This window comes from Penicillium argentinense (assembly GCF_028826775.1).
Source record: "Penicillium argentinense strain IBT 30761 chromosome Unknown utg000009l_segment0_segment0, whole genome shotgun sequence".
Taxonomy (NCBI): domain Eukaryota; kingdom Fungi; phylum Ascomycota; class Eurotiomycetes; order Eurotiales; family Aspergillaceae; genus Penicillium; species Penicillium argentinense.
The window spans coordinates 406478-433667 of NW_026622668.1; the positions used below are offsets into that span (position 1 = coordinate 406478).

A 27190-nucleotide genomic window follows, 5' to 3' on the forward strand; every position below is an offset into this window, starting at 1 on the left:
TGGGCATGGCATGGTCTAGCTGACTTAAATTTCGGCTCCCTCAAATCTCATCAGTTCCTTCAAAGGCTTTTTCTCCTTGGGAGCCGGGGCATCGCCCTCAGGGACCCCGAAAACCAGCTGAGAGCAAAGTTTCCAGGTATCAGGGACATTGAAAGCAGCAGCCACCTTCTCATCAATAATCGCGTTGTAGTGTTGAAGATTCGCCCCGAACCCTTCAGCCTCGAGAGCAACCCAAGCCATCAACTGATGCATGCCACTGGTGTGTTCGGACCAGGCCTTGAAATGTTCAGCGTAGGACGCAAACTGCGACTTCAGACCGGAGACAACAAAAGGATCGTGCCGTAAGCGGCTTGGAAGCCATTGAGCTTCGGGGCGATCTTTTGGAATCTTTCGGCTCCTATGCGGTTCAGCAGGACTTCTTTCGTGATGTCCCACACTTTTTCGTGTTCTTTCTTCAGGCAGACGATGATGCGTGTGGTCTGCGAGTTGAAGGCCGAGAGTTTCAATAGCATCACGTGGCTGAGGATGGAGTGGATCTTCTTGTCTGGGATGGGAGACTTGGAGGTAAGGACGTAGTAAGAACGAAGCCCGCAAGGGCGCTGAGGAGAGCAGAGCTGCTAATTGACATTTTGAATTGATGAGATAAGAAAATAGTTCTGAGTTGATGCGAAGCAAGATGGGTCTGTATGGAATTATTTATAAGAAGGGTCCTTTGGAAACTATTTTAAGGTAGTTGACTATCGTGCAGCGCATTTTAACCGGGAAGCGTAGTAAGCACTATTTGCTCGCCTCGGACGGTTGAATATACACGTCGATGCAGTTGGAACTGCCAGATAGGATAGAGATACAAAATTCATGCTAATATCAGTGATATCTGTTCTTTCTCTATCAAGTTGGAGGAGGGAGGCACGTGTGTTGTTCTGACATTCAGATAAAAATGGAAAGACCGTCCTGCCCAACAAAGGAACTACTTACCTCCTGAGATTCAAAGTTGAAACCAACACGAAAGTTAAATATTAGATCGATCATCTAAATTTGAATTGTGTCCCGCAATGTCGTTGCGGGACCCCAAGGGAATTCAGCACGAGAGCACGGGTCGAGATCTGGCGCGGTTTCGATTCCGTTGCCGTCACCGAACACTTCTACATAAACAAACATATTTGATGAAAACTAACATTGAGGGGAGGTCCGTCACAAATTTCTATCTAAACTACTCACTATCCCTGACGTACCTTTAACTCTGTCCAGGGTCAAGGTAGATGTGAACTAAGTATAGTTTGAGAGCTTCTTTGGTAGGATAATATGGGGTGGGAAGGCCATCAAGGTCATGCACATTGACAATTGGGGGGATAATTATCAGGCAACCCCAGGGAATATACCTTGCTTTTTCATCTCGCTTGCAGCTGGCAATTGAGCTGTACAGCCATGGTCACCCCTAGGCTAAGCACTGTATCCCAATTAGGAAAGGCGCAGGACGATGAAGCTGCCCGGACGTGCGTTGCTGCATGTTTGTGCATGCTATTGCGGGGCCACGGAGCGGAACAAACTCACTACTTCCCATTGACCTCGCATGCACGGTTCCACTTTCTATAATTGAATCCATGTTGGCATGAACGACCCATTTACGGACCCTTCCGCGGCTAGAGTGGCCACGTTGTTTATTGTGGGGAAATAAGGTGCAGTTCGCTGATCACGATGACGACGACAGGTGAAACGCTCGAGTTGTTTCAGGACCAGATATAATCTAGCAGATCATTGCTGTTGACAAGCACGAGAACTTCAGCTGATCCTTGGACTTGATAGGGGTACCGCTGGGGCGGGTTGAGGTACCATTGCGCCGGGTTGACTCCCTGCGGCTGAGTAGATCTTATGAATGCACTTCCCAAAAGGTAGGTCCAAACCCAATCACTTGAGAGCAAAAGTCCCAGCGGAAATTAGAGGAGATACAGGAGACAGCTCTAAATTGTGATCTCCCGGCCGGCGTGTTCAGTCCGCCTGGTGATGCGAGGCCCGGCTACTCAGCCGCTTTTCTTGCCGACCGAACCCCTGACTCACGAGGCGAACACCGAGGACAAATTCGAGATGATAGCTACAGTAGATGTGAACTAGTACAGAGTTGCCAATGCTCGGACTGGTGAAAAAGATAGAAGAATCCCAAAGATTGTTTCTGAGTCATGAGTTGGTGCTCTTTCGAGTTTTGGTTTCAGTCTGGACTGTTTACCCTACTTGGATATTAGAGTTTCAGAAGAATGGCGATCGCCTTCTCCACAAACGTCAAGGACGAGTAAAGGACTGCGATCGGACAATCGACGTGCCTTCAACTACCGTCCTTAGGGTAACACACTGGTGCAGGGGCACCAGAAGGGTTCGTACAGCCCCCACTTCGAGTAGACAGAGTATGCGTACGGGGCAATTCCATTTACTGTATCCCATTTACTGTATCCTGTTGAGGCTAGGGCGATGCACATGGTTTGATGGCATCCAGGTCAATGATCACATTTGGTGTTCGATTCTGTCGACTATAAATGACCATGGTACTGGGAAACAATCTCTCCTGTCCATTTTGTTCCCGACGACTGGTAACTATCCTGACTACTTGTTTGCTTTTCACTATCCGAATTTTGACCATCACGACCTCATCAAGCTGGTCGATATGCCGTGGTACTATTGCCACGACAGCTTTGTGGCCTCAGCCCCCTTGGCAGGCCAACAAGATTGGAGGCCTAGTTGCTTCATGTCTAATGAGAGCATGTGCAAGAACGAGCCGCTATATCACGACGTGGCTCCAACGGGGAACGACATAGTTACGGCCGAGGAATACATTTCCGACTCAATGATGGGTGCTCTCTCAACCTCGTTCAAACAAACGACGGCGCCAGAAGGATTGGTCGATCAACATGACCTTAGTCTTGTCGACCACACATCCTCCAACAGCCGGAAGTGGTCTTATGACCCAAGCGATGCTCCGGAGTCACAGAGCTCTCTGACAGACGACTCCGACAACGACCGATCTAGGAGATCTCCGAAGAGGCGTCCGCGAAATCATGCAGGGCCCAAAAGGCTCGGCGCATATCTGCTGAACGGTGAGTTGTCCTGGCCTTCACCATGGATCCTGATGAGATCATGCAGCTGATAGTCCCCAGACTCAACCACAGCGGTCCCTTTAAATGCCAATGGAAGGATTGCCAGTACAGCGGCCACTTTTCTCGCAAGGCGGTTCTGCTCCGGCATATCGAGGCCATGCATATCAACCCCGGAGCCTATGATTGTCCCGAGCCTAACTGCTTCCGATCTTTTAATCGGAAAGATAATTTGATGGCTCACTCAAGAAATGTGCACCGAGATGGCGGTCAGGTTAGTGCCAGTTAGTACAACAATCATGGATGAGTCTAATCCCATGGTAATAGTTGTAGCGCTTTGCTTTTGTTTGCGTTCTGCAGTCTCGCGATGTTTTCTACTCTTGTATTAGTGTGTTTTTCTTCCAGTGATCGCCTGTACAGTACCAAGATGGAACCCGATACCAATGTATTTATGCCGATGCAATTGCAGATATCCCGGTTATCACAATTTGCTCGATGGTTTCGTATCCTGCCGCTGCACGCGGTGCGCGATGATGGAGATTTTAACCTAAATTTCAGGGGAGTCGCATGGCAATACGAGCGCGGCCTGCATTTCCTTCGGTGGCTGATGCAGACTCGCCCACACGCGACACTGGAATGATGGAGATCAAAGAATAAGCGAGTGGATCAGAGCGTTCGCCCGGACTTGCCCTACCGGTTGAGCCCGTCGACTGGTACAACCCTACGTAGACTAGGGTAGGGGTCCTCAGGATCCTGCTGGACGAATCTTGGGCGTCACGGGGAGCAACTAGACCGGATGGAGATGCCAAGAGCAAACGCACCAACATTGGGGTGATGTCTTGGAACCCGGAACATAGAATAGAAACATGCCCTGCATTTGGCCCCCACGCTCCGCCCAACACGAGCATCGGGGCCAAACGAGAAATCGCAAGGCAGAGAGGGCCAGCGCCGTAAGGCAGCGCCAAGGCGAGGCTGTGAAAAGTCTGTTTCTAAGCATCCCTTGAGTAAGGTAGTTGTGATATATGTCAACATATTCTATAAAAGATACACTGCTACACCCAAGGGAATGTATTCTACTACAGTATACATTAACAGTAGTATCAGAGAATGCTGGTCTGAACAGGCACCAGCGTAGGGCGCAGCTCAACCAGGGAATTGCACTGCAGTTTTGTTAAAATGACGCCAGCTGCCCCATCCTGCGGCTCTTCTCCGCCAATCGTAGCCGGCATGGCCGATCCTCGGGAGCTTCCAGACAATCCTCCTGTGATTCGGCCTCATTTCCGCCTGGGGCACCCACTTCTTCCCCCCCTTAACCTCTTCTCCATCCCACCTGTCCCTCTCCACCTTTCCTTGTCAATTCCAGCGAGAGCATGTTCCCAACGTTGTCGTGATCCCCCGTGATGACCGCGGCATACCCCATGATGCGCCCGCGACGCGGTCTGTCGCTGCTTTGCGTCATAGCGTGTCTTTCTTGCAGCATCATCGTCGCCATTTGGTATGCCATGAACAGCGACCGGCCCTACATATCGCCCATCCTCACTCAGCTCATCCCCGCCGGCCACTGTGCCTGTCAAACGTCGACCACATTCCAATGCTCCACCTGCCTCTCCTGCCCCGATGCCGCCTTCCAACAACCCACCTCCCCGACCTGGAAATTTGACTACGCCCGTGACGGCCGCAACGATGCCCTCGACTCGACCCAATGCCAGGCCGCCTTCCCGGGACTCTTCGAGGACGTCGCCCGCGGCCAGCAGCATTGGCGTGCTCAGGGGGCCTCGTCACCGAGAACCTGGACGCCATTACAATCCAGCCTGGCATGGCCCGCGCCTTCATCTCCCAGGGTAACTTGCATGTGGTGGCCGCTCGGGCCAAGGGCGAGGACCACCGCAGGAAGATCCTGGGTGTCCTGAGTTCGATCCACCGTGCGCTGGTCGCCGACCGGGATCGGGCCGCCCAGCGCGACATCGAATTTGTGTTCTCCGTGGAGGACAAGGTCGAGGACGTCACAAACCCGGAGCACCCCGTCTGGGTCTTTGCGCGCACGCCGACCGAAGAAGGTGTCTGGCTGATACCCGACTTCAGCTTCTGGGCCTGGGATAACCCCAACAACTACATCGGCCCTTATGACCAGGTCGTGGACCGCATTCAGCGACTCGATATCCCCTGGGACGAGAAAAAGCCCCAGCTCGTGTGGCGCGGAAAGCCCAGTTTCGCCCCCAAGCTGCGTCGGGCGCTGATGGAGGCTGCCCGAGATAAGCCGTGGGGTGATGTCAAGCAGGTGGAGTGGTCGACGGGGACCAACGTCCTCAAAATGGAGGACCATTGTCATTACATGTTCATTGCCCACGTTGAAGGTGTGTATCATTTTTCCTTTCTCTCCAGACCGTTTGGCGGACACCAGATGAGTTTTGCGTTATCAGTGATGGAATGGCCCACTGACGAAATCTCGGTAGGACGATCCTACTCCGCATCCCTGAAATACCGACAAGCCTGCAACTCCGTCATCGTTGCACACAAACTCCAGTATATTCAACATCATCACTACCTCTTGGTTGCCGAAGGACCGAACCAAAATTACGTCGAGGTCGAGCGCGATTTCAGCGACTTGGCCGAAAAGATCGAACCCCTTGTCCACAACACCGCCGCCGCCGAGCGCATCGCGCAAAACAGTGTCAAGACCTTCCGTGAGCGATATCTGACCCCGGCCTCCGAGGCCTGCTACTGGCGCGCCCTGTTCGATGGATACAGCAACGTGTGGAATAGCACCGTCAATCCGTGGTCTGTCCGGCACGGCAAAGAACGCGGACTGCGATACGAGTCATTTTTGCTCCTGGAAAGCCCAGAGCAATTCGAATTCAAGGCCGAGTATGCATTCTCGGGACTTGCTGCATAGGTCTGTCCATTTCTTATCGAAATTTGGATTGGATTTGAGAATATAGACGCCACGACATTACTACCCTTTCTTTTTCTTTTTTTTAAAAACTCCCTGCATTAATGTTAATCAACCACGCCGACCCTCCTGCGACTATTGTATCGTGGGATGGCGGGACCGATGGTACCCGACGGAGATTTGATCTGCTCCGCGGGCAGGCGTTCAAGCGCGCGATTTGTGATACCACTGTGTCGAATTTTTGTCATCTCATACATATTGCACAGAAGATACCTACCGAATACAGAGACGAGGTCCGTTGTTCATACCAACATAGTATTGTTTCGAGGGTTGCACTGAATCCATCTGTGAGGGCAGCTGCCTCCTACACATTTTTCCGCAGGTCAGACGACTGGGTGAAGATGAGTAGAGATATACGCGGTGGAGTCGACCCTGATCGGCTTGTTCGCATCTCGCTAGGTCTAGGTTTCTGAATCGTCCGTGAATCCCGGTAAGTTATAAACCGAAAGTACCTTTGTATCGCGTGTACTTTAGGGTAATGTTCGTATCAACGCGTCATTGCTGGCGATGGTACAAGGCACGATTGTAGGCAGTAGCTTTATCCTCCCATGATACCCCTTGGAGTACAATGTCATTGTACACTGTATTCTCTGCGCTATAACATGACCCTATAATTACACTGGCCTTGGAGTATACACCTCGTCCGCTGACCGCATCAGACTCAATATACTATGTCAGCGGAACTTGCTCGGATCCAGCCAATGAATTCTCGCTCTAGCATCTCACATCAAAGTTCAGACGGAAGGTCAGTTGATGCCGCTGATGCGTTGGCCTTGATCATCGATACGGCATATACCCTCGTGGGGACTATTCATTTGAGGCAGGCATCAGCCAAAGGGCAACCAATGCATGTATTTGTTATTGGACGGTATGAATAGCCTGGTGATATCCCCAGGGACATTATGAGCCTTCGCAAGTCTTGAGATCCAATGTTGGATTGACTTTGAACGTCTGCAAGGGACGGCCTAGACCCAATGCGTTGTAGCTCCTCCATATTTCGGTGGGGCTCGACGACAATGCATATTTGGGATGATCCGCTCTATATCCTATGGGATAACTAGATACCGATCTGAATATGCGATTAGCTCATAAAGACTTATCACCCATGGATGCCCCCTTGTCTACCATCAGAAGCAATGACCGGATAACAAATCCCCTAAAGACGACAAAAATAATTTTAGATCCATTAATGGAGGGCCGGAGGATAAATCCATCAAAGTATAATGCGACTCCTCGGAGCTATCCGAGCAAATGGAACCACGGGCGCAAAAAGGTTGTCCCACCTCGACCGCGAGCTCGACAGAGCTTTACTAGCGAGCGAGCTGGCTGGGGACCCTCAGCTATACACTGTGATGATGCGATGTTGGCGGCACCCTTTAGGTCGACGACCTCATGAACCCCGGACTCGTACTCTATCCCCAAGCTTGTTTGTTATTCAAAGGCTGCTACAATTGCAGGCTGGCTATACAGACACCCAGAGAGGATGGCCTGACGAGCCCAGGCGGCGACGCTCCTTCCAATTTTACAGCAGGTGTCGCACCTTCCCTTTCTGCCGTCGGTCTCCCTTTGGACATATCCGTTGAGTTCTGTCGCCCGTTCCTCTTCCTTTCTGCATCTCCCCAACTCTTCCGTTTTCTCCCATCAATCCGTTCCCCTTCTTCACATTTTCATCCCGATTATCGATTCAATCATCTTCATCATGAAGATCCATCACCTCAAGTGGCTTCGGAAAGCTCACGACAGGCTCCGAAACAAGGAAGCCCCAACTGTGACCGAACTGACTGAGATGCCCACTAAGGATGAGGCTCCAGCACCGGTTGACACCGAAAACAACAACCCAAACATCGAAGATGTCGACTATGTCCAGGAAAATATCCGGGCCAGTTGCAACACAGGCATGGTATGTGACTTTCTCGAGCGATGTCCCTGTGCCCTACTTGGAACGAGGCTAACAATAAACAACAGTGGTGTCTCATCGTCCTGACGATGCTTGCTTCGCTTTTCCTCTTTGCCCTCGACAACACAATCGTCGCTGATATCCAGGCTCCCATCATTGCTCGTCTGAGCCAGGTCGAGAAGTTGGTCTGGCTGGGTGTGGCTTTCACCCTGTCGGGCTCTGCTACCATCGCCATATGGTAAGTCAAGTCTATCAAGTCTCATCATCGAAAAACATCTGAGATGAATTCATGCTAATCTGTTCAACAGGGGTAAATTTTACGGAATCTTCAGCACCAAGTATCTTTACTTGTCCTCGGTTTTCTTGTTCGAAGTTGGCAGTACTGTCTGTGGCTCGGCTCAAACTATGAATGCAATGGTCGTTGGTCGTGCGATCGCTGGAATTGGGGTTCGTGTTACCTTGTCCCCTGTGATCCCCCCATGATTGTCATAATGTGCTAACACTTAAATTATTTACAGGGTGCCGGTATGTACCTGGGCTGTCTCACCCTGCTCACCATCACCACGTCGATCCGAGAGCGACCCAAGTACATGTCTTACACTGGTATCAGTAAGTGTTAAGCCAACTCACTTTCGCTCCCCGGTAAAAGAAGACAAAGCTAACTCGTTTGTAGCCTGGGGACTTGGAACGGTGCTGGGACCTGTGTACGTATCACAATGCCCTCCCCCTTCGACCCTTAACTCGGTTCATCCATTGCTAACTTCCTCGCAGTGTCGGAGGTGCGTTCGCACAGAATCGCCATGCAACCTGGCGCTGGGCATTTTACATCAACCTCGTGATTGGTGCTGCCTTTGCACTTCTGTGGCTCTGGAAGCTGCCTCGCGGCGACCCCCAGAAGAACAAGACCTTCTGGCAAAAGATCCAGCAGATCGACTTTCTTGGAATGGTGCTCAACATCGGCGCACTCGTGGCTTTGATCATGGCGATCAACTTCGGCGGTAACCTTTACGCCTGGAGCTCTGGCAGTGAGATTGCGCTTTGGGTCGCGGGAGGTGTCGTTCTGCTTCTCTTCGCATTGCAACAGGGATTCGCTTTCGGCACCACCAAGGAGCTGAGAATCTTCCCGGCCGATCTTCTGCGCAAGCCTCTGATGTGGAATCTGTTCACGCTCATGTGCTGCGCCGCGACTTGCGTTTTCGTAAGTGGTGATCACAGGTAAGTCCCTCATCACGAACAGGTTATGCTAACCTATGGGTGATTGATTATAGGTCCCGACGTACTACATCCCGTTGTACTTCCAGTTTGTTCGCGGCGACACCCCCTTGCAAGCCGCTGTTGGACTCCTTCCGTTCATCATTCCCATGGTCTTCATGGGACTGAGCAACGGTGCCGCCATGGCCAAGACCGGCCTGTACATGCCGTGGTACCTAGGCGGAGGAATCTTCACGGCTGTTGGTGGCGGGCTGATGAGTATGTTGACCCTTCCTTCACTTTGTTCTATATAACTGACAGAAATTGTAGACACCATCGGCGAGAACACGGCCACCTCGAAAGTCTATGGGTTTTCGGCCCTGATCGGAATTGGAGCCGGTATGTTCATCCAGACCGGGTTCTCTGTGGCCCAGGCGAAGGCCATTGGCCGCGAGTCGGACGCCTCGTCCTTCATCGCCCTGGCCCAGAACATTGGGATCACCATCGCGTTGGCGATCTCTGGCACCGTCTTCCAGAATCAGGCGCTGGAAAAGCTGCAGGTTCTGCTGCCCGGCCAGAACCGGGAGGCGCTTCGTGGTGCCCTGGTCGGTGCGGGCAGCGGGCAGCTCAAGCAGCTGCCCGCTGACGTTCGGAAGGCGGCGATCCATGAGATCGTCAACGCGATGGGCCACAACTACTGGCTGGTCGTCGCTGCTGGCTGTGTGGCTGTTGCTGGGGCTCTCTTCATGAAGGTATGTCTCACTTTGTTCTCACTTTCTCCCCTCCTTCTGAATCAAAGCTAATCTAATGTCACAGCCCGAGCGAATCTTTGTTCGCTCCACCGCGATGGGTTGAAAAACACCCGCCGGTGGCCCCTCCTGGAGATGATCTCATGATGAGAAAATGATTCTCCAGTGAGAGGGATCTGAGGAGGAGGGGGAGGCCCAAGAGGGGCGAATATCTGGTTGTTTGTTTTTGTTTTTGCTTTTGTTTTCTTTTTTTCTTTTTTTTTTTGTGACTCATGCAGTCATGCATATACTTAATAATAATATTCTTTGCTTATTTTCATTTCGAAATGATCATTTTTACAAAAGAGGAAATCTTGAAGTACGTACTTGTAGTGGGCTGGTGGTGATATCGTAAAAAGAATTTGATTTTTTTCAATTTCGCTTAGAACTGCGATATCTAGGATCCCTCTTTTGCTTACTTGCTTACTGAAAAGAAAATCAAAGTCCTGACAGAAGGCGGGACGACAGCGAGAAACCATACCAGATAGTGGCCACCAGAGAGATGGCGTTGATGTGGATGGACATGGCGTGGTTGAAGGAGAAACCGCGGTTGGCACGGTGGATCTTGGCCTGATCATCTGCATCAACGCCATCGTCATTCTTCTTCTTGCCGGCCGAATCTGTATTCATTTCGAGTTAGTACAATTCACAGTCTGACAGCCAGAAGAATCACCTACCATGAACAGCACGGCGCACCAGCGAGGCCGTCGTAGTACGAGGGCCATACACAGCCCAGTTCAGGGCGCCGGTAGCAATGACCACGGTCAGAGGGATCGCAGTCCACTTGTCATGGAAGCATGAGATGATGCCGAACGGCGGGACCGTGGAAGCCGTCAGTGCAGCCAGACCGACCTGGGTTCCGAAGTAGACGGGAAAAACGCGCTTCTGGAGGGCGATGAACTCACGCATGGGGAGGTGCTTGTAGCAGAGCTTTGTGTTGATGAATGTCTAATTATGGGTTAGCTATTGAAGAAATTGTTTGCGATAGATGGGATAATGAATGTATTGGGTGGGGGTGTGTACTTGGAACAGTTCGGTACCCAGCAACGCCCCGTAGGCGAAGAGGTGGTAGGGCAGGATGTTACCTGCAGTCGTCACAATGGCCACGAGAGTGGATTCCATGGTTAGCGGTAGGGATGGGAGTTGCATGAGAAACGTAGCAAAGGTTTTGATGATGGTGGTGATGATGATGATTGTGGTTGTAACTGTGGATGCGATGAGGGTGATGGAAAAGGGAAGTTGAAGTGCAGGTAGCAGCGTGTTGTTATGGTAGAGTGCGCGGGAACAACCGGGCGAGTCAGGTGAGCGAGTTGTAAGCAGGCAGGAGCGACGAGGACGGTTGCACGGAAGAAACCCTGGGCCAACTGGACTCAGGCCGGCCGAAGTGGCTGCCTGGCTAGCGGCTGACGGGAGGTTGTGGCAGGCGCCTGTTGATTTTGCTATCTATTCAAACGTGCATTGGTCAATTTGAGTTGTTATATGTATTCCCCAAAAGATTGAACATTGGCCAGTTCATGTAGAAACAGAAATCAGAGTAAGTCAATCCCTACACCCTTTGCGGGGGAGATCTATGTGTACCATCACAACACTATAGGGAAGTTGCGTAAGCCCCTTTAATCCCCTAAACTCCGACTGAGAAAACCTGAACAATCTCACATACGTCCCGACCGGCTAATTAAAACGTCATCATCCATATACTGTCGTAGATGCTGTCAAATTGAACGATGTGCCGTCCAGTTGTCTCCTAGTCACAGAAACCCCCAGGCTGTTAAATGACTCTTATATAGATGAATGAAGTCTCAGGCATCACCAAGGCAAAAAAAAAAAATTAAAATTAAAAAACTTATATCGCTTCAAATCGAATTCTACAATGTCTCGTATTCTATTAGGGCGGAATAAATGTGCCGATCTGTGATGAATATCCAATAAATCGAATCTGGACGTGGAAGTACAATGCAGATTCAAACCTTGCGGTTATTTATCGCCTCCCGGGCTTATACAATCGACGATGGCGCAATTCCTGGAAAAGGTTCAGCACTCGACAGGGGATCCGCAACGATGGCCTAATCAGTACGCAATGGCTTCGGAGGTCATTCGGCCGAGCTGCACGTCAAGGGGGGATGCATTTGACATTTACTAGTAGGCCAGGTTAGTGACTGATCGGCACAATTCTGCAAACACTAAGCGCACCGTTGCGGCTCTGCCAAGTGGTCCATAACATAAGCATCTATAGAACAGACCAATGAGACAATTAATGAGAGAAACATGCTACTAGACTTAAAACTGACTTTTAAAATCAATCAGTAATACTTTTCTTGTGAAAAAAGTATTTTAAGCACAGAGTAAACCCTATTTCTTGGCTCTGATGAGCTGGAAGAGAATATTTCCCCGCAAACAAATTCGTGCAACGTTTCCATGTTTTGTGGCTTTCTCTCGAGACCGTTGCCACTCAAGGATGTCCAAGGGGGAGATCAAAATAAAAGTCAGAATTATAGAATAATGACACTCAATCATTGCCAATGCACTTGGCGACCAAGGTCAAGTGTCCGAGGTTACACATTCCAGGTGATGCCTGAGGCTGGGATGAAGGCTTTCGCAACTTGGCAGAATAGTTGAAAGACAAGAGACTTTTCAATTGATCTTCAAAACTCATTGCATATTTGCGGCAAGCAACCCCCGGTGAGTTATTTGTAAAAGGGTCGGATAAGAGCCTTGTCCGTTGTCGGGTATACTTCCGACGATTGAAAAAAAGTGGCCGCTCACTAACGGCCTTCCTCATTCATCCAATGCCTAAGCAGCCACATTAATGCAGTAATTTTACGCGTGATATCAGAATCTAACGCTCTAAACAGAAAAAGCACTTGCAGCTGTCGTAACCCAAAAATACCCCCCACCAATAGCCGGAACCATGGTCACACAAGGTATCTGTCTCTCCCCTCAAGGCCATAGACGAGTGAAACCGGATGCTCCGCCATCATTCACTGCGGTAGGATCTCACATGCATACGTTCGGAACAAATGAGAGCCCTTGGACCATCATCCACATGGCATCAACAAGGTTCCGCCAGCAGCTGGCGGTCTGGGCTTCCCTGGTCGACATACGCGAGATGCACCAGGGTATGGGTAACAGTCAAGCCAGCGTTACCACTGGCAGCCGTTTGTCCGCCGCTAGGCTGTATTTCAGACAGGAACTCTCATATACGAAGTCGATCTTTTAATTCGCCAAGCGCCGGAAATAGTTTGCCTTTTTTGCTTTTGCCCAGATTATCACTTGGTCCGGTAGGTATGAGCCTTGGTGGTTCTGACCTCGCCAAAGCATTAGAATGCAGACAATCTGTCATTAATTGAGACAGCACGAGCATTGCTGCATTTCGGATCCGGTGTCTTATCGAGTGGGCGAGACTTGGGCGAGACTCCGATGAGCCCAAAAGAAATAAAAAATTGCAAGGAAAGGATGCCAGGGTAGATCGAGGCCAACGCTCGCCACACGTTCGAAATATCACGATCGAACGCATTTAGTTCTCACCGCGTCTCAAGTTAACTTTGGTCTTCATCAACCTTCTTGACTTTCAGTCATGTCCGGCCGTGCATGGTGTATGACGACGCCTAGGCTTATTGTGAGGGCGATTCCTGAGAGGACATACCCCGTCTTTACTCTGCTGGTGAGAAGTTGGGTAGGAGCCGCCCTTCATCACAGAATGTGACACAGTCCTCGCCACGCCAGGTGGCTCCAGAAAGATGATGGAGCAAGCGAAAATTCTCACTGCATTCGAAGATTCCAAGCTCATGTGCTACGCCACATCCCAGACCGCTGGTAGCCGGACCGATCCAGGGCAAGCTCCGTCTCCAGAGACTGGATCATCCCGGGACTAGCCTCAATATTTGGAATACCCTCGTGGAACGAGCGCAGAGCCCGTGCGGAGCAAATCATCATCCAGTATTGACGAGACAGGGACCCTCTCCCCCGCATCAGGGTGCACCAGCTGAGAAATGCAAAGTGGCATGGCCCCGGGGGCATCACGCGGCTGAAAGCCTTGATTCGAGTCGTTGTAGAAATTGTGCTCGATTGACTGGCTCGCCCCCGTCGTACAGCTGCGTGTCACGGTGAGATTGACTCGAGGCGGCAATCTTTCCTTCTTGGTTTGGTTTGATTTCTGGAGTGGAGGGCGCATGTATGGCCTGTATAAAGACGGTATGTTGACCCCATGTGGCCGGTGCCGGGACCCGATGCCTATTTCTGACCGATTAGCCACCTCAATCAGGACAATCAACTGAGATATTCCATTTCACATCCTCCAGCAGAATCATACCAGATATGAGAGTCGAGCCACCCGCCGAGTCTCCCCGCAACGACGAGACCCCCAGCCAGAAGCAGGATCCTTTGGAGAGGCGCCGGCTACAAAACAGGCTATCACAGAGAAACCATCGTGTGTCGTCCAAAGAAGGCGCTGAGTGACTGTGCTGACATTTCGCAGGACGGAAGATCCGAGATCGCATCGCGAAGCTGCAAGAGCGGGTGATCGCCAACGAACTGCGGGCCGCCGCCGCCCTCAACGGCTGGGATCAGCCCTTCACGTCGTCGCCGCTTCTCTCTCCACGCCACACCTCCCATCAGCAGAATGACCTCAGTGCTTCACGAGACCCTTCGCCGATGACTACAGAGCCATCTACACCTTTTGTGCCCTCTTGCAGCGCAACAGCTACCTCCTTGTGGACGAGCGATTTGAACTTTCCACATTCACCAGGGTGGCTCTCCGGAGATGCGCCCTCTATCGTAGATGGAAGTGGCTTCGCAAACGATTCAATTTGCTCGATGCCCCGGGCGTCATATATGCCATCAGGGATCCAACTACCCGCTCACACGGGCATCCACGAGGGAGACACTGTCCAAGATGTGATTGCGAGCCCGAACTCGCTATATGGCGAAACAAGCTCCGCTCCATCTAACCAGCCACTATATTACGTTACAACAGGTGAGCGCACGACTCGAAAAAATACCTTCTAGACCATAAGTGCTAACATTAGATGATAACCAGAAACAGCACTGCCGCAGATTCTACAGGCCCTGAGCACCGTCTCTCCACAGTCTAAGATCATAGTGCTCGTCCCTACAGAGTCGCCGTCGACATATGCATCCTCGCCACCCTCACTACTAGGAAGTAATGGGTTAGACACATTTGTGTCGCCACAGCCAACAATCCAAGGATCGCCATGCCAGTGTCAGGTACACCCCTCCCAGTCAACCACTAATAATACGCAAATTGGTGTTGGTGGTAGATGGTCTGGGTCTGGGTCATTTGGACCTGGATGCTCCTTGCAGAAATTACCAGCTTCATCGGGAGTAGGTTTTTCAGGGCTGGGATGACGTGAGGTACTAGCAGTTGCGAGCCAAGCATGAGCGTCACGAAAGACCCAGCGTGCAGTACAGGCAGCGGGCCCCGTCCGCCTTCGGATTTTAAACGATAGATTATGTTGTGAATGTTGTGATGATTCTATAAATGATAAAAGACATGACTCAAGAGTTTTAGCCAGGGATGACCGACGTCGTGAATGGCATAGTGCTTCTGATATTGTCGATGACTAGTGTACATTATTAGGTCTTCTATTTGGAAATTCAGCGTGCCACAAACGCCGTCATAACTCCTACACGCCCCCTGGCTGTAACCCTGTTATCAACTCTTCCCAGAACATATCGTCAATCCCCAAGAGAAAATTGTAATCCGGCCCCATCTCCAGAGGCAGATCATTCTGGGCAGAAAGCCGAGGAAGGTACCCATTGAACCAAGTCTGTACCCGCCTAGTTTTTATCTTCACACGGTCGATCATCTCGTCAGATCCCGCATCCTTCGACCAGTGCGTACGAGCAAAGGCATTCCCTTCTTCCATCTTTTGGATAACCAACTCGAGGATCTGGGAGAAGTCGAATTCCCTCCGGACAAGATCTACATCCCAGCCCTCAACCTTGGATAAGCAGAGGCGAGACGCAATCAGCAGTGCGTAGGCCAAGAGTCCCCAGGTTGCGTATGAAGCGGTGAAGATCACATGCGCGGGCATGGAAAGGAAGGTGTTGAACAGGGACTTGGTCGCGGATAGACATTTCCACATAGTATCAAGCCGCTGTTGCCGAGCGCCACTGTTTGCATTTTGCCACTGCCATAGCGAATCGTACAGCCCAGCCTCATACAGAAATATACGGGCCGCATAGACGTGAATGAGCCATAAGTCTTAAAAGTGTCAGTGACTTGTTGGGGGATTATGGGTATGGATCTTACGGTTTTCTTGTAGCCCGACGGCCGATTGGGTGAGGTCTGTCAATTGCTGATCCAGGTAACGAATATGCATTGTGATCGGCGCCCAGGAACTGTGAGGTCCTTGAGGGTCGTCGAATGGTGCTACCTGTGCAATCTGCTCGACGAGATTTTGCAGCCGGACATGCTGAACGAGCAACCTGTCTATCGGCTGTTCCTTTCGTTCTATTAACGTCTGCAGGGCTTGATTCAAATGTCGCGTATATGGAATTGCATCGACGCGACGAAAAACAGCAGAAGCCCTATACATAAATCAGTACATGTTTTGCTGGTGGAATCGCAATGGATCACAAACACAGAAGTCACGTAGAAACAGCCCAGCAAAGCCCGCCGGTCTTCGTTATCCATGAGGTTAGTCTCTTCGGCAAATCCGTAGCTGGACCTTGAGCCATCGAAGATGACTGTTCGCCGGTCATTCACATGAGCAGGCTTGTCAAATCCAAGATCGGCGAGGACCGCAAGAGCCAGGTGGATCAAGTTGGTCATTTGCGAATTTGCCTTCAAGTGGCCATGGTACCTAGATGAGAAGATAAGTGAATTTATTCGAGTCGAACGGGGATTGAAAAGCCTACCAAGCAATCGACAACAATAGCGCCTGCAAGACATCGCGACTTTTCTCTCCATCCAGTAACAATCGCTTTGATAACTCCTCTGTCAAAGCTGCACCCCTTGCATTTGAAGCGCGCGATTTTGATAAGAGGCGGCCATAACCATAGCCTTGAAAAGACAAGGATGGTTGGTCTGCAGCTCTGGAACAGGTTTGTTTGGAGGTGTGACGAAAGGAAAGTGGATGCTTAGCTCGTTTCGATAGATCGAGCAGAGCATTTCTGCTGTATCGACTGGTGGCCAGATGTCGCCCCCAGGAGAAATCACCTCTGTCGGAAGAGGATTAAATCTGATTGCTTTTGATGCCTGTGGAAAGACAAATGTCTGGGGGTCTTCATGCTTTCTCTTGGTCGTCGAGCTTGTAGAAACCAAGGACTGCGGAGGAGTGGGGATGGGCAAAATGCTATCATTCTGTCGCTGAGGTCCAATATTGTTGATTAGCGACTCAATACGCTGTTCCAGTTTATCGAATCGCCTGCCAAGTCCATTAGAAAAGAATTTGCAGAGCCAAACAGTGGTGTAATGGACATACGTTCTTGGCAGGGGACTCCTGCGCTTGCGAGTCGGTTGCGGAAGGCATTCCTTGCCTAGCCGAGTGCACCTATTTTACAAAATTAGCATGTCTTGCATGTGCATAATTATGGAAAGCCCTAAATGAAGAACACACCGTTGACATGGTGGCTGATCGGCCGGGTTGTAGATACAGCGGACTTTGGACTGCCGACATGCCAGACATGCATGAATGACGGAAGATCGGCCGGCCGGCTCGGTTTGATTCATCATGCAGTGTTTCAAAGGCGGCTTCCCCGGGCTCGGCCTGGCTGATATGCTGTTCAGTGGCTGGAGAGGGCGAGGGAGAAGCGATCGGATATCTCGGACACGGAAGCGGGTAGAGTGGCAATTCATTTGTCATCGCCCGGGCGGCGGAGTATGCTTCCTCACTACTAGCAGAACACTGCGACCACTTCGCATGCTGTCTTGCAATTCTTGCACACATTCAAAGTGGTTGTTTGTGTTGTACCATTCTTACGTGCTATTTCAAAATTTGCAGACCCTGATTGCCTTTTCGAGGGTGGAATATCTGAGTTGTGGGGCCCGGAAACGTGGATCACACTTGGGGAGCTAGTTTTGGAGCAAACTTGCTGGCGTGGAAAGATAATACAGAACTTATAGTAGAGTCATCTGGCAGGATACTTCTCTTCTTATATCAAACATTTTATCTCACAATTTGACTTCACCATGGCTCAACAAAAGCTCTGCGAATAGTCAACAAACGAGTCGAGGTCGACAACATCGACAACAACTCAAAAGGACAAACAAAAGGCTGCATAAATTTAAACAAAAGAAATGAATCGCAAAGTCGCCAATGTCGTATATCTAGTCAAAATGAATCCGCCAAAGCTCACGGTCGCAGTTCGTCTTATAGCATGTTCGGGTATGCAGCATGGCGGTGTTATCGCTGACCAACAGATCACCCTGTTCCCACTCGAAACGGAGACAGACTCGGTGGTCGTAGGTGACTCTGTCAATGACGCCCACCAGACTAGGGTGGTCATTCTCGATGGTCACATCACAAGTCGAGAATTTGGTCTTGGTGGAATCCCACGGCTGATGCCAGCGGAGACACGGCAGCCCGGAGACGGGGTGTGTCACCGTCAACGGCAGATTCTTGAGCTTAGCATCCCAAAATCCATCATTATCCATGGCCCATTTAATACCCTGCAGACGCTCCGCTGTCCAGGGAAAAGGCAGATACCTGAAAAAAGTCGTGAGCTGGCGAAGAGTGTGTACCCGCTTCCCTTGGGCGCGGTCGCGGGACAAGTGAAGAATTGATAGCCAGGTGGTCGCTGAACGTTCTTCTTCTCGCCAGTCTCTGGATCCTCGACTTCCTCGAATTTGAACATGCCGTCGAAGTGCATCGGCATGGCCTCATTGGAGGTGACGTTATTACCCATCTTATCGGAGCGTCCGGCATCGCGCACTTTCTGAATAACGCCGAAGCTCCAGGGGAGGATGGTTCCCAATTCAGAGGCGGCCTTGACATATAGGTCTTCAACCAGCGTCTCGGAAAAGCCACGGAGGATGACCGGCGACATGATATTGGACAGCTTGCGAACTTTATGCATCGGCAGGTCGCTTATAGACGGCGGCGGGTTGACATTATTGATATCGGCAGGGCGAATGATCAGTCCACATGGGTAGAGATGCTCGAACTTGACGGAAACAGCATCGGCAGCCCAGTCGAAGATATCCGATTTTTCGCGAAAATAATAAGGCTGTCCTTTTCGATAAATCAAGTCGTGCGTATCCCGCACGTCTTCAGCATGCACCGTGCGATATGAACCATCCAAACCCACCGCCACCGATGCATGCCAGGGCGTAAAGCCTAGCGATCCACGAATTTGCGGAATCAGGGATACAGATAGCTTCTTCTCACCGGCAGATTCGTGGATCGACAATCGGACATAATCCTTCCGGTTTGCCCTGATGGCCGCGGCAAACATCTTACCCCGAACGATCATCTGGCGTGCAGTTTGAGAAATTTGGGTCTGTCGAGCACGCTTCGAAAGCGAGATTGTTGCTTCTTGGTGCGCCAGATCCTTTGTCAAGAATTTGATGTAGCCACGGTACGTCAGGCAAGTATCGTTGTCAGTTTTGATGGCCTCGTCGGGATCGAAGGAAGGATCGCCGAAGACGAACATTAGCTCGCGACGGAGACAGCTCGCATGGGCCAAATAATATGCCTTAGCGTCCTCTGGGGTCTCGGTTTTGAACCAAGGGTGCTCCAACAGCTCAAAGAGGCGAATGAATTTCACGTGGTGCAGGCCTTTTTCGACGGCCATTTGTCGCAACGTCTCGCCGTAGTCCCATACAGTTTCATCTGGGACTCCAAGGATATCTGGAAAAAGAAGTCAGAGACTTTGGTCGAGGTGTTCGCGCTGCTGCGGTCTTACCGTTGTACACAAGTCCGTCGGAACTGATGTATACGTCTGCGCCAGGCTCGTATACTATGCCGATGTTCTTGCAAAGCCCGTTCAGATGAGCCAGGGCCAATTCTTCGCCAAAGTCGGGCATAGTGCCCAGCACCTTGTCCCGCATGTTGGGGGATTTGAAGGGGAAGGCGGGTAGAATCATGCGGATGGGCTCCTGCCGCTTGACCTGCTCCATGACAGTCGGGACAAATGACTCGAGCCCCTTCCACGACCCGCCATTCTTCTCGTAGTCCACCCCATAACTCTCGATCACCTTCAAAATATCGACAGCCATTTTTTGCTCCTCAGAAACAGTGGCCTCGTCAGCAGAAAGCGGAGTTTCGACGTGGAGACCATTTTGTTCATGTTGTGTAGAGGCATTGCCGTTTGCGGTAATCGTTGGGGGATCGGGCCTGTCAGTTGCGGAAGAGGGTGCCACACTCTCGTGTCCAATGGGAATTGGGGTCATAACGGCCGATACAGAGTCTCCGGGATGTACAACCCCATTCTGAAGGGGCGTTGGTGGATATCGGTCTGGAACGGTGTCCGCAATAGGAGCGATGGCGATCATGGTGGCCGGAGTTTGAGTAGTAAGTGGTCACACTGGTACTCGCGTTCCTCTTGTGATGACGACTGGCTCAAACAGTGAGAGTCTTTTCCCTCTTTTATCTCTATTGTTAGAAAGTATTTGTTGTTCTGTGTTCGAAATATCCCGAGGCTGCTCAGCTTCCCGCTTGAGCGACATGGCGATATATACCCGCTTCCGTCTCGGCGGGATATTTTTTTTTCTCTCAGAATTATGTCCACGCCGGCGTTCATTCAGCCGGATGACTGTGTTCATTGCTGCGGACTCAGATACCTAGGGTGAATCTGAACCTACTGGATCGGGATGCGCCAGCCCATTGGTCCTGTACAACTCGGAGCCGGTGGATCTCCGCGTATTCTCCTGCGGTAGTCTAGAGCAGTGGACCTCGCAGGGCCTTACGGACAACCTTGCCTGCGAATAATGCCATTCAGGGCGTGGGTGGGCGAACAAAGGGGAATTTTCGAGGTGCAGAGGTTATCTGGAGGTTGTCAGCAGAGCCCGTACTCAGATCTAGGGCCACGGAGAATAAGGGATCTTCCTGGCAGGACCCCCGCAGAGAAGCCTCTTCTCGGCCATGTGTAGATGACTAGATTTGCAGACGCGTACCACCATCGAAGTTCGGTTCAAATAAAGGCGGCCAGAGCTTTTTGCAGCCCGGCTCGGCTCGATGGCTTAGCTCGCCTCGTATTCAGAATTCAAACGGAGATCCCACCCTCCAGTTTGATAATGAGGAAAGTGTAACTTGATCATTTGGATCAGCTAGAGCTCTCATGCTGACCGTACGGACCCTCTTGGGGGCTTAGAGCTACCCATGGCGTAAGAAAGTAAGAAGCAAACCAAAGGTTCTGGTGTTAAACGGAGCCTGTATAGATCCTCTATATGGTCGCCGCGTCAGCCCTTGCCACTTTCTAAACGATAGCCCCACAGCGTCTTGCATTTGACTGTGGAAGCCACTCGGATAATCAAATCATCGATCAATTGCCCTGTTCGGTCCAATCGTACTCCATCACTCGCGACACAAAGGCCGCCATATCCGGGCTTGACAATTGACGCACGACATGGAATGTCGCGTCCAAGCCAGAGCTAATCCCGCCTGCAGTGATGAGCTGCACTGATCTCCCCTTCAGAAGGTTCCCATCCGTGTAGCGCTTATGCACTACATTCACGGGAGGCTCGTTTTTGTCGCCAAAGCGAGCACATATGTCCCGTAGCACGTCTACACCGCGATGGTGGGTGGTGACGGTCATTCCAGATAGAATCCCTGCTCGCCCAAGGAGAAAGGCACCAGTGCAGATGGAGAAGAGGATCCGTGGATTGCGGGAGCTTGACAAGGGCAGCGCTGCAAACTTGCGGATCATATCCACTTCCGGTGCATTTCCCTCGATCAATGGCTTAACCACGGCGGGTGGTCCTCCTGGAACAATCAGGATGTCATATTCCGCAAGGTCCCTTTCTGCCTCTTCCAAGAGCCTATCGGCTTCCACGTTCATCACGTTCGCCGCGCGGATCGTCGAGGTCTGCGCAATGGTCTCGAAGGTGAACATCCGATCCGGCTGGTCGGGATTGCGGTTATGCGAAACATGCGACAAGACCTCCATTGGTCCCGTGAAGTCGAGAACATCCGCTCTGTCGAAAAGCAGTACGCCAACCTTGTAGTATAGCTTGGGGTTCGCGGTTGCCATAATTGTGCCGGTGAGGGACCGTCCTGTTGAGGTTCAAAAAAAAAGTATGCGACGCTGGGCAGATTGTGGTTCCAAGAATCGAAAATGTCTGAGGAGAAAACAGCAGCCCGGTGCGATAAAGGTGCCAAGGTTCTTTTCTTCGATGTGTTCGCAATTCTGATCATGTTCAATTGCCCTCCCGCGGTGGATATCAAACGGGTTTGCTGACGCCCGCTCGTAAATGGACCGATGTCGTGTCACCGGCAGATCCACACTTGTTCGTTCCTCGCTAGGAGAATGAAGCTTGAATTTGAATAATCCATATATGTTCAATTAGGGTAGTATTCCAGCGGTGAGCTCGAAAACGACACATGCTGCAAGGGTTCCATGTGTCCTGCCACAAGAACGGGATGGCACAAGGGTGTTTCGAAACTGTGGCACGAACGACCTGAAATAGGCCCAATAATACCCGGCCAAAATAGGCGAGGCATTTCGATAATGCCTCATTTTAGATCGGTATATACTAGGAGCAGAAGCGGTTCCTTCGCCCCCTCTTTGTTCATCTTCGGGATGTGGGCTCCCCACGATGTCGGATAGTGGGGGATGCAGCACCCTTGCAGCGAAAACACGAACAATTGCAATCGCATTCAAATTGTTCCTCCAAAAAAGAAGAAGGAATCCCCCATTGTGACTTCTTTTCCTATTTCCTTTCGCTCTCTCGTCGCTGCAATTTTGTCAGCATGTCCTCTCCCGACTATAGAACTCACTTCTCCATCGCCAACATACCCTTTGGGGTCGCATCGTCCGAAAGACACCCCCGTCCACAATGCGTCACTCGATTGGAGAATACCGTCATTTTCCTGGCTGAGCTTCAACGGTCGGGTGTCTTCGCCAAGATTGAAATGCCAGAAGGGATTTTCGACAAGGAAACGCTGAATGACTTCGCCACTCTGCCAAAGCTTACCCAGCGCGAGGTGAGGTATGTACTACAGCAGGCGTTGAAAGACCCCCTACCGGCGGGTTTCACCGAGGACATCAGCGCGGTCACTCTGCATTTGCCAGTATCAGTGGGTGGGTTTACGGGTGAGTTCCATCGCTGCGATATCGCGATTCTGAGCAATGAGTGCAGAAGTCATTGGCAGATCTGACGCGGAACAGACTTCTCGTGCAGTGTACACCATGTCCGTAATGCAGGCCGAATCATCATCAATGATGAATCGGTCCCACCTGGATTTTTCAATTTCCCAATCGGATACAACGGCCGCGCTAGTACGGTGTATGTCTCGGGGACGCCAATTGTTCGACCACGAGGCCATTTCTTCGATCGCTCTGCGTCCTCGGAGAAGAAGCCCATCATCTATGGGCCCTCGCAAGCGATAGACTACGAGCTGGAGATCGGGGTTGTCGTAGGCAAGGGTATACCCCGGCTGGAGGGACTGAATGCCCGAGAGGCAGACGAACATATCTTTGGCATGGTGATTTTAAATGACTGGAGCTGTGAGTACTTCAAAGCCAACGCCAGCATAGCGATCATAATTGACCCAATTGCCTGCTAGCTCGTGATATTCAAGGTTGCGAGATGGTACCACTAGGCCCCATGAATGGTAAGGCCTTTGGAACAAGCATCTCTCCCTGGGTGATCACCTTGGAAGCGTTGGAGCCTTTCAGAATACCCGGCCCGAGGCCCGGGGTTGCACTGGCAAGTCATCTCGAAGATGTCAGCAGATCGAGTTACGCAATGGATTTCAAGGTTGAGATTCTCTCTGGTGGAAAGGAAACGACAGTGAGCGAGTCGAACGCGGTAAATCTGCACTGGAGTGGACGCCAGATGGCTGCTCATCTGGCAAGTACGGGTGCCGACCTTCGCACTGGCGATCTCTTGGGCACGGGGACTGTTAGCGGTCCCCAAAAAGCAAGCTTTGGCTGTCTCTTAGAAACAACAAAGGCTGGCAAGGAGCCCATCACTCTCGTTGATGGTTCGGAGAGAAAGTTTTTGCTGGATGGTGACACGGTCCGCATGACCGGTGTAGTTGGAGGCGCCAACTCCGGGGTAGGATTTGGCGAATGTGTCGGCCAGCTCTTGCCTGCATTGGATGCGTAGAAGAACTTTCCTGTCTAACGTCTCGCAATCTCGGTCAGTTGTCCCATAGAACAGTGCGGCTGGCAGTGGTTAGTCTCGGAAGGATAGCAGGGGACACATGTACATGGTGGAATATGTTCTTTTTTTCTTTTTTTCTGCGGTTTGCAACATCAATGTCGCAGATATTAGATAGGACGTTATGGACATCAGGGACATGCGGTATGCGTGAATTAATCAACAGAAATCGAAAAGGCCGTCCCAATAATCCCACAAAAACCAATGCATCACCGCGTTCATCTCGTGAAATTGAAAAATACCCGACGCCAGTGAAATGCTCGCGGGCCACGCTGAAGCAGATTGAATACCAAGAAACAAATATAACGAAAACGAAGCCGAAGATTTGCAATAGTTAGCTCCAGAGGGGTGGATGGATATACTCCGACGCGCGGTCCAGAATATTTGGAATTGTCCATTCTCCACTGCCCGAGCTCTCCGGAGTAGGAGGTGGGAGTGATCCCACACTGGGAGTCATTCCTGCCGAAGCAGGAGGAACAAATGAACCGGCTGGAGCGGCGGCTGGGTTCAGATTGGCTTGTGCAAAGTAAACAGGGCTTCGTTCATTTGCCGGTCGCGATAGTTGATTCCCAAAAGCGCTGAGAAGCTTCTGCAGAGCACGGTGGGTTTTAGCGAGTGACTTCGCCCATTGAGTTCCAGTATCAACAGCAGCAGCAGGGGACGTAGCGTTCACGACGGGCGGCTGTACAGCGGCCGGTGGGTTTGTAGCCCCAGTGATCGGATCGTACGTGTTCATTCCTTGGACTGGGGAAGTCATGCTGGCAGCAGATGCAGTGACGTCGCCAGTATCATAGGCTCGCTCGGTGCTTGCGCGTTGTGCAATGATGCCCTCCAACTGTCGAAGGAGGTTCCAAACATTTGCATCTGATTTTGCCTCTTCGATGACGGCAAGCAGGAATGCAGAGCTGATGGCGCGCTGCAGAGCAATCCATGAACGGGAGGCATGGGAGCTGATGTTGTGCATTTCAATGTACGCCTCGACGGTGGTCATGAGGTTCGAGACGCAATCCGCTCGCATGCTAGCAGTTCCAGCGTCCCCGGTATCGTTGGTCGGTTTGAGCGCAGGTCGACAGAGCTCGGAGGCGAAGTATGAAGAATGAAGCTTCAATACCACACGTTCCAAGTGCTCCGTTGCAGTTGAGCACCACTTTGCCTCGCGCAAATAGGGCTTGGCTTCGATCATGATGTTTCGAATTCTCTCCTTGTAGCCTTGAATACTCTCGAAACTTATTTGGGCATGAGGGCTCAGCATTCGAATCCGCACAACTTCCAAAGCGAGAGAGATGACTCGGCAGAGAGTTTCAAAATAGGAGAGATCGCCAGCTTTTCCGCCCTCGCGGTATGCAATTTCAGGTTGGCTGACTGCAGTAGTGGAAGGACGATCGTAGGATAGAGAGAAATGGCTATCCTGCCATGCCATTGACCACCTGGTGGGCACTCATTAGTAAATCAAATCAGTGATTGATGATGCCAAGAAGTGAAGAATTACCAAACATGCCGCCGGCGATATCGCTCGAGCGATGAAAACCGGCTCGACTCAACATGCAATCCAAGTGCCAATCCCATGCGTAGTGTCATACCCAGGAGGACGTAAGAGATACCCGGGTTCATATTGTAAGACAATACATTGCCAATCACCAGCAGGGTTTGGATTGCCTCTATTGTTGGCTGGGAGAGGAAGTTGGTCATGCGCAGGCATTGGTAGGAGCAGCAGACTAGAATAATGAGTCAAGAGCCATTGATCCGAATCTAGGGTCCTTTGACTTACCATAAACTTGGGAAGTCAGCTCTCGTTCCTTGCTTCCAAGGTCCGAGGATTGACAGCCGGACGCCAAGACGGCAAACAGAAGTCCCAGGTATGCAATGCTTACTCCAAAGGGATTCTGCGCCTCGTCGGCATCTTCGCGATAGACTCCCCCGGATGCAATCCTGCTTTGCAGCAAGAGCTCAAGGGTATTTTCAAACTCGTACACATCTTCGAGGACCGGGTAGATAGCACCAGCGATGTCCTTGTAGTAAAGGAAGAACCTGTACAGTTCAGCATTAGATTGATGCAATGTGTATGACAGGCGGTCTTTTTTAAACTCACTCTCTGCACTGCTGATCAGTGGGAAGTGCACTACAGACAGCAGTGACATCGAATGTCGACATGTCCGATGACCATAGATCAACGAACGGATAAGTTGCTGATTCGTTATCCAGGCCGAGTTTAGGCAGTATTCCTCCCTCAAGCAGAGCTTGCAGTTGGTCTGACCCAGACTTGTTATTCAAAATATAAGCCAGCACAGACCGCGATCCAAGGTGAACGGTTCCTTTTCCAAGTGTGTTTGCAGCATGAATGCCCTCGCGATCCGGTGAGGCGCCCTTCGACCGGGAACTTGCATCGCCGCTCTGCACACTCCCGCCATCTGGACCGGTAGGAGGTCCATCCTCGGCTCGGTCAAGCCCCACACGTAATGAAGATATTGTCGATTCCATCTCGCGAAGTCGGTTGCGCACGTTATCCCATTCCTCCCGGGCAATGGACACTCGCCCACTCGCATTGGCGCCATTCGGTCGACTGATCATCGGCTCGGGCTTGATATTCGCCGGTTGTTCATCATAATTGTAGTATCCGTGATGTTCTGACGTGGATGTTGCCGAGTTTCCACCTACAGGACTCTCGTGGAAAGCCTGCGAGCGCTTTTTAGAAGGTCGTTCGTATGAGCAAAGATCTGCATGGTCGCGTTTAACACAGCCATCGCACGGCAAATTTCGATCGCATTTCACTTTTCGCGCGTGACATGGGTAGCAAGCTTTGGGTTCTCGCGCCTTGCGCTTGGTTCGAATGATAGCGTCCACTTGCGACTGCGGCAAATCAGATACAGACCGATTCTGTGCGGCGGCCATGTCGGAAGGCGAGATGGAAGGGTTCGGGGGGTATGGCGATGTCATCTTGTCCGTTAATAGTCGTTCGTGTCGAGCTACCGTAGGTGTTAAGTCGAGTGTACCATGCGC

The 27190-nt window shown here is 51.2% G+C and overlaps 12 protein-coding genes across 12 annotated transcripts; 5 read left to right on the top strand and 7 right to left on the bottom strand.

Moving 5' to 3' along the window:
* Nucleotides 1–24: 24 nt before the first annotated feature.
* N7532_007752 (Nitroreductase) lies at nucleotides 25–628 on the bottom strand (the record flags this gene model as incomplete). Its single annotated transcript, XM_056620244.1, is given in 3 exon segments — nucleotides 25–303; nucleotides 318–557; nucleotides 584–628. The coding sequence occupies 3 exon segments, from the start codon at nucleotides 626–628 to the stop codon at nucleotides 25–27; spliced, it is 564 nt and encodes a 187-aa protein (XP_056471050.1).
* Nucleotides 629–3105: 2477 nt separating this feature from the next.
* On the top strand, nucleotides 3106–3369 carry N7532_007753 (uncharacterized protein; the record flags this gene model as incomplete). Its single annotated transcript, XM_056620245.1, has 1 exon — nucleotides 3106–3369. One exon carries the CDS (start codon nucleotides 3106–3108, stop codon nucleotides 3367–3369), a length of 264 nt encoding a protein of 87 aa, XP_056471051.1.
* Nucleotides 3370–4782: 1413 nt separating this feature from the next.
* Nucleotides 4783–5973, top strand: N7532_007754 (uncharacterized protein; the record flags this gene model as incomplete). Its single annotated transcript, XM_056620246.1, has 1 exon — nucleotides 4783–5973. The coding sequence occupies one exon, from the start codon at nucleotides 4783–4785 to the stop codon at nucleotides 5971–5973; it is 1191 nt and encodes a 396-aa protein (XP_056471052.1).
* A 1756-nt stretch (nucleotides 5974–7729) lies between these two features.
* N7532_007755 (major facilitator superfamily transporter) lies at nucleotides 7730–9973 on the top strand (the record flags this gene model as incomplete). Its single annotated transcript, XM_056620247.1, has 9 exons — nucleotides 7730–7930; nucleotides 7996–8165; nucleotides 8236–8374; nucleotides 8446–8536; nucleotides 8601–8631; nucleotides 8699–9125; nucleotides 9196–9397; nucleotides 9440–9870; nucleotides 9935–9973. 9 exons carry the CDS (start codon nucleotides 7730–7732, stop codon nucleotides 9971–9973), a joined length of 1731 nt encoding a protein of 576 aa, XP_056471053.1.
* Nucleotides 9974–10344: 371 nt separating this feature from the next.
* Nucleotides 10345–11600, bottom strand: N7532_007756 (DUF4149 domain-containing protein; the record flags this gene model as incomplete). The annotated part of the gene is made up of 4 exons (XM_056620248.1): nucleotides 10345–10526; nucleotides 10584–10854; nucleotides 10930–11345; nucleotides 11567–11600. The coding sequence occupies 4 exons, from the start codon at nucleotides 11598–11600 to the stop codon at nucleotides 10345–10347; spliced, it is 903 nt and encodes a 300-aa protein (XP_056471054.1).
* Nucleotides 11601–14220: 2620 nt separating this feature from the next.
* On the top strand, nucleotides 14221–14910 carry xanC (transcription factor xanC; the record flags this gene model as incomplete). Its single annotated transcript, XM_056620249.1, has 2 exons — nucleotides 14221–14332; nucleotides 14381–14910. 2 exons carry the CDS (start codon nucleotides 14221–14223, stop codon nucleotides 14908–14910), a joined length of 642 nt encoding a protein of 213 aa, XP_056471055.1.
* A 638-nt stretch (nucleotides 14911–15548) lies between these two features.
* On the bottom strand, nucleotides 15549–16699 carry N7532_007758 (uncharacterized protein; the record flags this gene model as incomplete). Its single annotated transcript, XM_056620250.1, has 3 exons — nucleotides 15549–16129; nucleotides 16178–16455; nucleotides 16509–16699. 3 exons carry the CDS (start codon nucleotides 16697–16699, stop codon nucleotides 15549–15551), a joined length of 1050 nt encoding a protein of 349 aa, XP_056471056.1.
* Nucleotides 16700–16867: 168 nt separating this feature from the next.
* Nucleotides 16868–17495, bottom strand: N7532_007759 (tRNA processing endoribonuclease; the record flags this gene model as incomplete). The annotated part of the gene is made up of 3 exons (XM_056620251.1): nucleotides 16868–17236; nucleotides 17352–17420; nucleotides 17487–17495. The coding sequence occupies 3 exons, from the start codon at nucleotides 17493–17495 to the stop codon at nucleotides 16868–16870; spliced, it is 447 nt and encodes a 148-aa protein (XP_056471057.1).
* A 701-nt stretch (nucleotides 17496–18196) lies between these two features.
* On the bottom strand, nucleotides 18197–20362 carry xanB (isocyanide synthase xanB; the record flags this gene model as incomplete). The annotated part of the gene is made up of 3 exons (XM_056620252.1): nucleotides 18197–18575; nucleotides 18611–19718; nucleotides 19774–20362. 3 exons carry the CDS (start codon nucleotides 20360–20362, stop codon nucleotides 18197–18199), a joined length of 2076 nt encoding a protein of 691 aa, XP_056471058.1.
* Nucleotides 20363–21351: 989 nt separating this feature from the next.
* On the bottom strand, nucleotides 21352–22059 carry xanA (isonitrile hydratase-like protein xanA; the record flags this gene model as incomplete). Its single annotated transcript, XM_056620253.1, has 1 exon — nucleotides 21352–22059. One exon carries the CDS (start codon nucleotides 22057–22059, stop codon nucleotides 21352–21354), a length of 708 nt encoding a protein of 235 aa, XP_056471059.1.
* A 719-nt stretch (nucleotides 22060–22778) lies between these two features.
* On the top strand, nucleotides 22779–24139 carry N7532_007762 (fumarylacetoacetate hydrolase family protein; the record flags this gene model as incomplete). The annotated part of the gene is made up of 3 exons (XM_056620254.1): nucleotides 22779–23121; nucleotides 23197–23535; nucleotides 23595–24139. 3 exons carry the CDS (start codon nucleotides 22779–22781, stop codon nucleotides 24137–24139), a joined length of 1227 nt encoding a protein of 408 aa, XP_056471060.1.
* A 388-nt stretch (nucleotides 24140–24527) lies between these two features.
* On the bottom strand, nucleotides 24528–27154 carry N7532_007763 (putative C6 transcription factor; the record flags this gene model as incomplete). The annotated part of the gene is made up of 4 exons (XM_056620255.1): nucleotides 24528–25620; nucleotides 25683–25908; nucleotides 25962–26221; nucleotides 26283–27154. Coding segments are annotated over 4 exons (2451 nt in total), but the record flags the coding sequence as incomplete, so codon positions are not given.
* Nucleotides 27155–27190: the final 36 nt, after the last annotated feature.